The 12,572-nt window shown below is 36.0% G+C and overlaps 1 protein-coding gene across 1 annotated transcript; it reads right to left on the minus strand.

The window, feature by feature from the left end:
* Positions 1-3,247: 3,247 nt before the first annotated feature.
* Positions 3,248-7,841, minus strand: otx2a (orthodenticle homeobox 2a). Its single transcript, XM_016284522.1, has 4 exons — positions 7,619-7,841; positions 5,693-5,810; positions 5,350-5,501; positions 3,248-4,301 (listed from the first exon to the last, which is right to left on the minus strand). Exons 2-4 carry the CDS (start codon positions 5,787-5,789, stop codon positions 3,546-3,548), a joined length of 1,005 nt encoding a protein of 334 aa, XP_016140008.1. The 5' UTR covers positions 5,790-5,810; positions 7,619-7,841; the 3' UTR covers positions 3,248-3,545.
* Positions 7,842-12,572: the final 4,731 nt, after the last annotated feature.

Genomic DNA, 12,572 nt, shown 5'->3' on the forward strand with positions numbered 1-12,572 from the left:
AGATAGATAGATAGATAGATAGATAGATAGATAGATAGATAGATAGATAGATAGATAGATAGATAGATAGATTACATTATAGCTAATTATAGGCTATATTTGGATTTATGAATACACAAACACATTCAGATGTTATATAATTCCCCATAATATATAATGAGGAGAAACCCAAGTCCACCCGGACCACTGCAGCCAGAAGCCCCTAGTGAGGAAAACCGAGCTTCTTCCCTCAGGTCCGGAAACAGCTCTAAGTGTGGCTGCTCCCATCATGCCTGAACCACAGAGGAGCTCTCCTGCGGACAAACCAACTCACATTAGGACATATACAAAAAACAGAGAGGGAGACCCGCCGTAGACCTCGTTTATGAAAAAGTCCTTAAGAAATCAAGCTGTCTGTGACTTACTCGTGTCTGCTCAGGTGAGTTATTTACTTACTAATGGGTCTGTGTTCAAATACACACCTACGATGTACACACAGTTTATTTGTGAGCTCTTTAAGCTAAGGATTCTTGCAAAGTTCATCATGAACAAGCAAAGCACCACAATGACAAGTGCCTGTGCAAGCTGCTCATCACTGTTGAAAGCCCCTGGGCCGCAAAGGTGAGACCAGAATAAGACCGGAGATTACAGAGAATTAAGTGAGCAGATTTGTGAGCAGAATTACAGTGCTGTAGATAGTGGTCCACTGATGCATTTCATTTATATTAGTGTATTCACAAACATTTATTTTACTTTTTTGTTTTATTTACACAACAGTTCAAAAGTTTGAGGACAGTTCTTTTTTTTTTTTTTAAAAAGAAGAAATGTTTACTTTTATTCAGCAATGATGCATTAAATGAATCAAATAACAGTTCATAATATAGAAAAATATTTTCATTTCTAATAAATGTTCCTAAAAAAATCCTAAAAAATGTATCACAGTTTCCACTAAAATGTTAAGCAGCACCACTGTTTTCAACATTGATAATAATAAGAACTGTTTTTTAAGCATAAAATCAGCATATTAGAATGATTTCTGTAGGATCACTGAAGACTGGAGTAATGATACCAGAAATTCAGCTTTGCATAACAGAAATAAATGACATTGTAAAATATATTCAAATAAAAAAACATTTTAAATTGTAATAATATTTCACTTTTTGTTTTTACTGTATGTTTGAACAAATTAATGCTGCCTTGGTGACCTTTGAAGCGACCTTTGAACAGTACATTTTAAAATAAAAAACTAATTTGCCATTTTAAAATAAAATTTTTCCCAAATGAAATGAGTTGTATAAATATTATTTTTGGACAATTTTTTTAACTAAAGTTACCCAACCCTACAACAGCTCTCTTTGTACTTGACATTCACAAAGTTTTGGCTGTTTTTTTATTTCTGTTTGGTCAACTAAACTCTGTGAGGCCATTGGTACATTTTAAAATAAAAAACTAATTTGCCATTTTAAAATAAAATTTTTCCCAAATGAAATGAGTTGTATAAATATTATTTTAAACATGCACATTTGGACAATTTTTTTAACTAAAGTTACCCAACCCTACAACAGCTCTCTTTGTACTTGACATTCACAAAGTTTTGGCTGTTTTTTTATTTCTGTTTGGTCAACTAAACTCTGTGAGGCCATTAAGTGAGCTTTATTAGCCAACTAGTCTCCAAAAATAAATAAATAAACAAACAAATAAATATATAAATAGAGATGCCCTTGAGCTAATGTCATCTTAACTGCATTTTGTTGGGTCTAGGCTGTTCATTGTATTAATACAATATACAATATTAATACAATTTTGGTTCTGTTGGGTTGCCGCTTCATTTCCAATGTTAAATCTGGGTCCTGAAGTAAAACCTGTATTAGGCCATACAAACTTGAAGTCCCTAGTGTGAATACATGCAGAAAAACACTGGTAAATGTTCAGGAGATGGTGTTATGTGGTGAGAACAGGTGTTTGGATTACTTCAGTCCAGTTTTAACTAGACAACAGCATTCCTCAAACATGCTCAGAGATTAGTTGAGCTTGTTTGATGCAGATGTACCAAATCCCACAATGTTTGCTCCTCAGTAAGATGCCATGCAGCTACAGCACAGCGGGGTTCCCCTGACCAAACAAGCAAACATCGCCGTCCCGTTTATCTAACCCTATTTACCCAGCTGTGTCGCTGAGAGTCTTGAGGTAGCTGATAATTAAAATCGTGATTTGTTTTTTTTCTGTTGGATAAATAAATCCGCACATTGATCAGAAAACCAATACGTGTTCATCAGTGTGTTGATATGACTTAATTGTTTATATGACTTGTGAGCTTTTCAGTGGGATTGAGTCTTCCAGCCACAGCTCAACTAATTCAATTATGATGCTGCTAACTAGATCCTGTGACTCTGAAGCCTTACAAGTCAGAAACATTTCCATTTGAAGCTTCTGTTTTGAAGTTTCTTGGCAACTGTAAGTATAAACCCACAGGCTACTTTGGTGGAAGAATTGGTGTCTTTTATCATACCATTTTTGAAATGCAGCAAACCATTTCCAGCCATATGTTACAATAATTTTAAAGTTTAAGGACTTTTGGGCCCTTTTGCATTGTTACACATGGCCTTGAGAGGTTTATTGCTTTATTATATAATGAATTTTATATATGTGCACATATATCCAAATAATTTGAATTCTATATTAATGCACCTATATAACGTCTAAAATCTACAATATCACTTATAAACTAGTACTGGGTTTAATGATGGTTAAATGATATACATATATATATACATACACACACACACAAAGTAAAATTTCTTTGCTAAATTGTTATATATATAATTAGAAATCTCAATAATTTTAGCAATTTAGTGCACACACACACACACACACACACACACACACACACACACATATATATATATATACACACACACAAAGTTACATTTCTTAGCTAAATTGCTATATATATAATTAGAAATCTCAATAATTTTTGCAATTTAGCGCGCACACATACACACACACACACTGTATATATATATATATATATATATATATATATAACACATATATAAACTTTTGTGATTCTGAAACTGATATTTTTAGCACACACAAGGCCCATAACATTTAAGTCAAAAAGGAAATGAAAAACAATTAGTTTCAGTTTTAAGCTTATTTATTAAATGAACATGGATGCAAATTAGTTTTTAACATCTCACATGAGCTGTAAGGCATAAGTCACATTCTCCTCCGTAAAGAAACTAAATAAAATTATTATTGCCTTCATTGTTTCAAACACCACTTGTGTCTCATTTGTTCAGTGCGATCGTGTCGGGAGTGCGACAAACTGGACCCTCGCTTTTTAATCTGTCCGTCGAGGGCGACGAAGAACCCGTCTCGCTTTTGCAACACACACAAGAAACTTTGGTTTCCAAACCCATGTTCCTAAGGCTCTTCCGCCGAAAAAAGTGGAAAAAGTTGGCACAAAAGTCACTACTTCTTCCCTGTGGTGTCCGGCGTCAAGGAAAAGACTTGCTCCAAAGAAAAACAAACAAGTAAACATCAGGAAACAACATGAAGAGTCCTTACAAAACCTGAAAGCGCCAGGCGGCCTGGTCTTTGTAGTCTAAGCAGTCAGCCGCCGCCGAACTGAAGTTCAGTTTCCAGGATGAAGCCTGATCTTTGTAATCCAGACAGTCCGAGGAGCTGAAGGGCAGCCCAGCCCCGCCGTACCCCTGGTGAGGGTGGTGTCCGCCGCTCTGCCCGATGTGGTGCGGGTGGTGTCCTGACACGGCGGCGGTGCTCAGCTGTGTGTGATGGGCGTGAGGATGATGGTGGGCGTGGCCGGGCATCGGACCCAAGTAGGATCCGCAGTCCATGCCGCCAAAATAAGAGGCGGCGTTCGAGGTCGGGTAGCCCTGGGCGTAGCTGGGAGCCTGGCTGTAGGGCATGGGGTACGACGGCACTCCTGTGGTGCCCCCGCACGAGATGGCCCTCTGCATGCAGGACGCACTGGCCGGGGGGGAGATGTCTGGGAGCGAGGGTGGAGCGGGAAGAGGCGAGACCGGAGCAGGGCTCCAGATGGACGAGACAGGTGTTGTTCCTGAGGACGAGCTGCTGAGCAGACCCACTCCGCTTAGACCAGAGGGGTTGGAGCCTGAGGACGAAGACGAGGAAGATGAGGTGTTACTGGAGACGGCGGGAGGAGTGAAGTGGCCGCTGCTCTCTGACCCCGGGCTCTCGCGGGACGGAGAGGATTTCTTCTTCGCTGGACGGATCTTCGAGCTGTTGCTGCTTTGCTGCTGCTGACGACACTTTGCCCGTCTGTTCTTAAACCAAACCTGTCGACAAACACGTCACAGGTTATAAATCAGCAAATATTGTCTATGAACTGAAATGTTAAGATCTGAGCACCTAAAATATCGATTTGAGATCAGATGAGAACAAAATATTTACTGAACTGAGTTGGATAATGACACTAATGTCTTTTATATAGCTGCTTTATATAGCAATGCACAGCAATGTTGAACTGAACTGAATCAACACTGAATCTGAATTGAGCAGAATAATGACACTTAACACGTCAAAACGCGTCACTGGTTAGGTTAATGATGCAAATGTTGTCTATGAACTGAAATTTTAAGATCTGAACATATTTGTTTATACAGTTTCTGGAAAATAACCAAATATCGGCACAGGCAACAAATACCTCTCACTCTGCTGATTGATATGCGTATATATGCATTTTTGTATGTGGAAATATGTGGCTATATAGCCTTTGTATAACAACTTCTTTACCTGCATAATTGAACGTTTGGATGCTTTGGGGGGTAGGGAGTTAAGATATATTTAAAATGTATTTTTTATGAATATTTTCATGTTATCTTCCATGTCTTTATTACAATAAAAATATGTTTACAAAAAAAAGATCTGAGCACCTAAAATATCAATTTGAGATCAGATGAGAACAAAATCTGAACTGATCTGAGTTGGATAATGACACTATTGTCTTCTTTAGAGCTACTTGTATTGCTTTATAGCAATGCACAGCAATGTTGACAGTTATTGAACTGAACTGAATCAACACTGAATCTGAATTGAGCTGAATAATGATACTAATGACAATAATGACACTAACATTGACATTTTTTTCATGTTTATGACTGTAAAGCTCTCTTGTTGGTCTGATTGCTTCTATCGTTCTCCTCATTTGTAAGTCGCTTTGGATAAAAGCATCTGCTAAATGATTAAATGTAATGTACAATGTACAATCTGTATTGTATTGTAATGTACAATCTGTATTGCATAAAGCGGTATATAAATAAATAAATGTGACTTGACTAGACTTAAAATCTCTCAGCATTAGGAAAGTGGCACAACAACACCCACCTGCACTCTTGACTCAGGCAAATTGATTTTCAGAGCGACCTCCTCACGCATGAAAATATCTGGGTAGCGCGTCTTAGCGAACATATTCTCCAGTATGTCCAGCTGAGTGCGAGTGTACGTTGTTCTCTCTCTTCTCTGTTTACGAGGATTTGCTGCAATAAGGAAACAACTGAAGTTACTAAATCATGTCTAAAGTTTGTTTGAAAAGGCACAGATGCACTTTAAAGTCAAGGTGCATTTGAATCATTTTAGAATTGCCGTTCACTGCTTAAAAGTTTTCTTCCGTAAGGATTCTATATGAAGAGACTCTTTAAATGTTATCTTATCAAAGATACGTGCTTACCCGGATATCCCACAGAGGGATGGAGGAGGTCCATGGTTGCCCCGCTGAGCCCCAGCCCGTTCATGGCATAAGGGGCCTGTTTGAGGTATGACATCATTGTTGAGCTCCAGAGAGACACCTGCAACATTAATCATTTCAAATAAACAAATTAATATTAGAAATAAATAAACAATAAACCACAATTTTTAAAAAAAAGTATTTTTTTTTGCCCCAAAAATTGTTAAAAGAGCATGCCAGTGTTTGAAATTGCCTGCAAGTTTATAAACTGTATCATAGCCTACATATCTTGTCCTATCACACAATGCAGCATAATAAATAGTATTCGGATAGGCTATATTACATACACAGTCCCACTGTAACAACGTGTAAAACGCATGTCACGATAGTGAACAGTCTGAATACGACTAATGTCTTGCCTTTAATGATCTATTTTTTCACACTCGACTAATCAAGGCCTTCACACACTAATTGGCCATTTACATGTCATGCCCTGTTAAGCGCTCCTGACTGACGCGACGCCGCCAAATGTTTGATCTCTTCTTTTGTTTACCAGAACGTTTGAAAGTTGGTAGTACAATTATGAACTTAATTAATTGTCGTTTCAATCTAACAAATGGTAACAGATAACGAACTAGCACGTATATATACATATATATATATATATGTGTGTGTGTGTGTGTGTGTGTGTGTGTGTGTGTGTGTGTGTGTATAATTTGAAATCTATAGCTAGGCCTACATTAAATGCATACAGCATAATATTTGTACAATTAATTATGTCTGAGTCCACTTTGAATGAAGGCCCAAAAAAGCGTAAATAGAAATCCTTTGTTATTAAAGAAGTTTCATTTGTTTTATACTGATCTTTATAAAATGTTATTTAAATTTAGTATATTATCCAACAGAACGAAATCCACAAATAAGTAAACAGTTAACTTTATTTTTATCGAATAGCTGAATTATGTTTCCAAAGCTGAAGCGCTAGTTTTCCTGGACAGAAGGCCGCTCGGGATAAACTCGAGGCTGATGCGCATTTGGAATGATTTGGGAGGACCAAACTGTGTTTCGTTGCGATTGTTATGAAGCAATAGTACAAATGTATTAAGACAAAAGTTCTGTAAATGACATGTTGCGCTTTTTCTCCGTCGCTCATGCCTATGAATGGCCCCATTACTCCCACGCTGAGGACAGATAACATGGGTCTAAAGACTCCACAATCGAGCTTTAACTATATGTAAATGGCCAGTGAGTGTGCAAATTATTTCCCTTAACCATTTAGATTAGACCCAGAGGGGACTCCGTTTGCAGAAGAAACCTTATCAACTAAATAAACGACAAACTCTCTTTTTCTCCGTGCGCTCTGGCTCTGCAAAGTTTGTTAATTACGACTGCATTTGCAAAGTTCTGAAAGACACAAGTAATGCATGCAAAATATAGCCTTAAATTAACATACATTTAAAAAATCTGCATTAATTTGTCTTTGGCTTAATGGAAACTATTTGTCTTTGACCTAATCATTTTTCCTAAAACAAGATCATTTACTTTGAATCTTTTTTTTTAAGTGGATCGTTAAACTCTAGTTTTAAATTACTAAATCAATTTTAGTTGCAGCCTTATTTGTAGGGAAAAGCAAAGTGCAGAGAAGTTTGCTGCACTTTTACACCATTCTGAAAACTTGAAACGCAACTTAATGAACCAAATAAAATTATAATGTTAATTGCTGCCTCATATTTTACAGAAAAGCAAAGTGATGCCTAAGTTACAATCTACAGTAGGCCTATAAAATATCAAAATATTTAAAATTGGGTCGAAATGACCCACAAAATGGATATGTAGAGAAAAACAAAGAAACGACCCTTAATTCTGCACCTGTAGATTTAGATTGGTAGCTATTTAAAATGAAAATATATTTGAAACATTTTGCATTACCTTTAATTCTTTGAGATCCGTTAACTGAAAATCCACAAAACCAAGAAACTCTTCTCGGAGAGCAGTCTGGACTCCAGCTGATGGTTGGAATAGCAAGAAAACAAATTAGCCACAAACTTCACAACAAGTTTCCAATATGGTCACAAAGTCCGCTTGCAGACAGTCGGATGCAGTGGCTCAAGAGGCTGGTTGTATCCACGCGTGATATTAAGGTGACAGCCAGTGCTGAGGGGTTGAGATTGATCACCTTCTTGATGGCCTGTCCGTCTATGAGCAAAAGACACCTGCGGACCCGCCCACCACAGCCAATCAAAAGTCTCGCTTGTCTTTACTGACGAGCGCTTTAGCCAATCAGAGCGAAGACGCACTCATTAACTCCGCCTCTCGACGTGACGTCATATGAGCCTGCAGCGTGAATGCGCGAGTCCCGAGGAGAGTAAACTATTTGAAAACACATTTAATTCAAGCATTTAGTGAGCTGAGGCAAAGCAAATAGACCTACAAATGATAAGAACACAATTCCTAAATCGATTTACCGTTTGGTCGATTAGAATTGCATCGTTTTTAGTGACCAAATCCTCTCTAAGCACTAATTAGCCTATATCAACATGCATAAAATAACCTCATCCACATGATTTGAACAGGCTAAACGTTTGTTTGGATATAAAAGTAAATAATTATTATAAGCATGTTTCAATAAACGATTTTAGATTTTCACAATCTTTGAAGCTGGACTGTTATTTCCTTGAGACATTCGCCTTCCTTGATATGGGTCAATTATTTTAGTCAGTAGGCCTATTTATTAGGTCATTCAGAACTAGGCTACATTTAATCAAATTCATACAAAACGAGTGAATTTAGTTTTAGAGGGAAGTTTCAGAATTAAAAGTATAATTGCGCTTTCTTGAGAAGCTTAAAAGTCGAAAAGCTATGGTGTAAATGCGCGGAGACAAAGCGTCCAAGAATGCAATTCTAATATATAGGCCCTATAGGCTATATAAATAATAATAATACTAAATCTTAATGTATGAATAGTTATATTATTCTGTACTTTTAATATTTATTAAGAAAAACAAGCAGTGAAACGATTCTGTTTTAAAATCTTAATAGGAGTAGGCTAATTAAAAATGACTTGTTTGCCAAATCAAAGTCAGTTTGGTGTAACCAACATGCAGTTGTTTTGTTCACACACACACACACACACACACACACACACACACACACACACACACACACACACACACAAACATAAACATAAACAGAGGTGAACCCCTAAAGACCCTTATGACTGTCAAGGTCATTAAGTAAAAATAAATTAATAATAAATTAATTAATACATTAAAAAAAATCATTTTTGAAGTTTTAGTCAGGTTACATGGATTAACAAACGTCTTGATAGCTATGACTGAATTCTGATTAAAAAAAGAAAGAAAAGAAAAACAATCCCTTTTTTGTTGAACAGGAGAGTAGACTTATATTAGTATTTTTCGAAATTTTCACTTACATCATTTGAATATATATATAAAAACGGTATAAACCTTTATGAATAGCTTGTTACATAATGAGTAAAAGCCCCAAAGAGGCCTACAAACATAAACAGAGGTGAACCCCTAAAGACCCTTATGACTGTCAAGGTCATTAAGTAAAAATAAATAAATAATTAATTAATTAATTAATACATTAAAAAAAATTTTTTTTTGAAGTTTTAGTCAGGTTACATGGATTAACAAACGTCTTGATAGCTATGACTGAATTCTGATTAAAAAAAGAAAGCAAAGAAAAACGATCACTTTTTTGTTGAACAGGAGAGTAGACTTATATTAGTATTTTTCGAAAATTTCACTTACATCATTTGAATATATATATAAAAACGGTATAAACCTTTATGAATAGCTTGTTACATAATGAGTAAAAGCCCCAAAGAGGCCTACAGACATGAGAATTAAGACGAGGGTATAAATCACATGTTTACTAGCCTATATTCACAAAGTTACTTATTTGATGATCAAACTACTGCTCCAGATCTGGCTTTACGTTCGCACTCAAAAGAACAACGATGAGATACATTACAACATAAACCCAGAAAAACCTGCACCAACGTGGAACAATTTAGCACGCACCAAAAGCTGTTAAAGAGGCTCGTTCCCGTAAAATCAAGATATCTGCTGGCACTAACCTATTGTCCAGGGGTATTTGTGTAATCCCAAAATGCAGTAGAGTTTCCTGAGCATTTTCCAGGTCTAGAAATCAAAACACTATCTCCTCAATATTTCAGATATAAATATATATTCATAATGTCTGAATTCAGAGAGTGATACTTCAGTCCAAAATAATGCTACATAACGTGCATTGTTAATTACATCAATATTATATAATTAACCTGACAACAGAAAGTTCTGTTTTATGAATTTCTGAGCAAAAACCATTGGTTCAGAGTTCGTTTAGAATCACTGATATACTATTTCAGTTTTTGTTCATATTCTGAATTTTATTTATTTTTTGCTTTTTACTTTAATTTCAGTTCAAGTTTGAGTAATTTTGTTGTGTGTTTTGTCACTTTTATTAGTCTATATAGTTTTTTTGTTTATTTAGTTTAAGTTTAGCATTTTAAGCTAAACTAAATGAAACTAAGAAATGTTGACTTAATTGGCAACCAGCTGAAAGCATAATTTTAAAATATTTTATTTCAGTTAACATTTTTGTTTCAAGTAACAGAAATGCTTTATATTTATGGTTTTGGTTTTAGTTTTTGTTAATGATAATGATAACCCTGGTGACGTCATATAATGATGGAGGGGGAAAGCCAAACACTCACTGTGAGTGTGGACATGAAGATAATGGAGAGGAGGGGAGAGCAGGGGAGTGTGGAGCTGTCAATCACAGCACGGGGGTCCCGCCCCCCTCATTAGGAGGGTAAATAGAAGGGAGGAGTGAGAATGAGAGAAACAAGACTCAGGAGGAGAAACCAGATACACAGCTTAAACACACATATACACACACACACTCATACAATGACACACTACACCACAACACTTCAACAGCAAAATACAGCAACATATTCCAATAACAAATGTCACCAGGACACTTAAGTTTGCTTATTTTCCATTTGAGAGGATCGTAGCTGTTATATAAGCGCCAAAAATGAAAATCCTAATATTATTTACTACATAAAAGTCCATATGTCTTGTTTGTTCTATTTTAAGTCATACTGTTTTTGAGAAATTTAAGTTGTTATTCAATGAAAAAAATAACTTAAAAAGATTGTTTAACCAAAACTGACATTTTTTTCTTTTGTGGAACATAAAAGAAGATAACATGAAGAATGTTTGTGACCAAACTATTTCAGCTACCATTGCCTTCATGTCAATGGGAACCAAAACTGTGTGCTTACCAACATTCTTCATATATTTATTTCTTTTATCGATATTTTAAATAATATCGGTTATCAGTTTTGGTTCCCATTGACAGAAATTATAATGGATGTCAATGGGAACCAAAACTGTTTGGTTACCAACATTATTCAAAATATCTATAAAACAAATAAATATATGAAGACGAAGAATTCTGGTAATAGAACAGTTTTGGTTCCCATTGACTTCAATTTTACAGACAAAAATGACAGTGGATGTCAATTAGAACCAAAACCGTCCAGCTACCAACATTCCTAATATATTTATTTATTTTATAGATATTTTGAATAAAGTTCATAATAAAACAGTTTTGGTTCCATTGACTTCCATGGTATGGACAGAAATTATAATGGAAGTCAATGGGAACTAAAACTGTTTGGTTACCAACATTCTTCATATATTAATTAATTTGATTGAAATTTTGATTGATGTTGGTAACCAAACAGTTTTGGTTTCCATTGACTTCCATTATAATTGTTGTCTATATAACAGTCAAGTCAATGGGAACCAGAACTGTTTGGTTACCAACATCAATCAAAATATCCTCTTTCATGTTCCACAGAAGAAAGAAAGTCATACAGCTCTGGAAAAAACATGAGAGCGAGTAAATGATGCCAGAATTTTTTTTTTTTTTTGATGAACTATAACTTTAAATTTCAATCTGTTCCTCACACAAACCATAAGACTTCAGAGCTGAAGAAACACTCTTGTACATTTCTCCACAGCCTACTGTTTTTTTAACTGACATCAAGGTGAGTAAATAATTACAATTTTAATTCCTGCCTGAGCTCTTCCTTTTCAAGCCAACTTCATTTCTGTCATTCCAGCTTTATATACTGTCTCAGCATTTCAACTCGATCTCAACACCTGCTATCAAACACGAGAGGTTCATCTTAACAGGAAGAGCACATGATTTAGCTGCCAACAGATGGAAGAGTGCCTTTCGTTTCCTTCAGGTCTGTCTTTCTTGGCTTGCAAAGACTCACGTTATAACTTGCATGGCTGCCATAATCTCTCTGGGTCTAACAATGCGGTTCACTGGTTACCATGTGAAGCTCACACAGCCTCACAAGAATGTGCAGGTTCAGATCCTCATGACCCGCCCCACAGAAACCAGAGGGAAAACAAAAAAGAGAGGGATTAAGACCTGCCTGCAGGACCCAACGAAGGAGAGGAGAGACTCCAAAACGGCTCTATTGATAGACAGTCTCAAACCTCGCTTCCAGTGAGAGGAAAATGCCATCAGTTGTAGTACTAATGTGCTTCTAAAGCAGAAATAAAAGAATACTGTTAAAGTTTAGCCGCTTTGACGTTGTCATGACACTGAACATGCATCTTGTTTTCTATTAACATGACACTTGCATTTGTGCAATGTAAAAATGCGGCTATAAATGCTTATACAGATGCCAGGTAGAGGAAATCAATGACAATTCAGTAACAGTTTTATTATTATCATAGTTTTTTATATATATATTTGGAATTACGGTAGTTTTTTTTTTTCATTTTAATTTGAGTAATTTTGTTGTGTGCTTTTATTTTAAATG

The sequence above is a fragment of the Sinocyclocheilus grahami genome, unplaced genomic scaffold, assembly GCF_001515645.1.
Source record: "Sinocyclocheilus grahami isolate Dianchi unplaced genomic scaffold, SAMN03320097.WGS_v1.1 scaffold183.1, whole genome shotgun sequence".
In the NCBI taxonomy this organism is placed as follows: domain Eukaryota; kingdom Metazoa; phylum Chordata; class Actinopteri; order Cypriniformes; family Cyprinidae; genus Sinocyclocheilus; species Sinocyclocheilus grahami.

What these genes read in the sequence shown, in the direction of transcription:
- otx2a (XM_016284522.1), bottom strand. Translation starts at nt 5,789, where the DNA reads ATGATGTCATACCTCAAACAGGCCCCTTATGCCATGAACGGGCTGGGG. An exon ending in TCCCTCTGTGGGATATCCGG is followed by an intron (nt 5,502 to 5,692) that starts GTAAGCACGTAT and finishes TCCTTATTGCAG; the next exon opens with CAAATCCTCGTAAACAGAGA. An exon ending in TGCCTGAGTCAAGAGTGCAG is followed by an intron (nt 4,302 to 5,349) that starts GTGGGTGTTGTT and finishes GTTTGTCGACAG; the next exon opens with GTTTGGTTTAAGAACAGACG.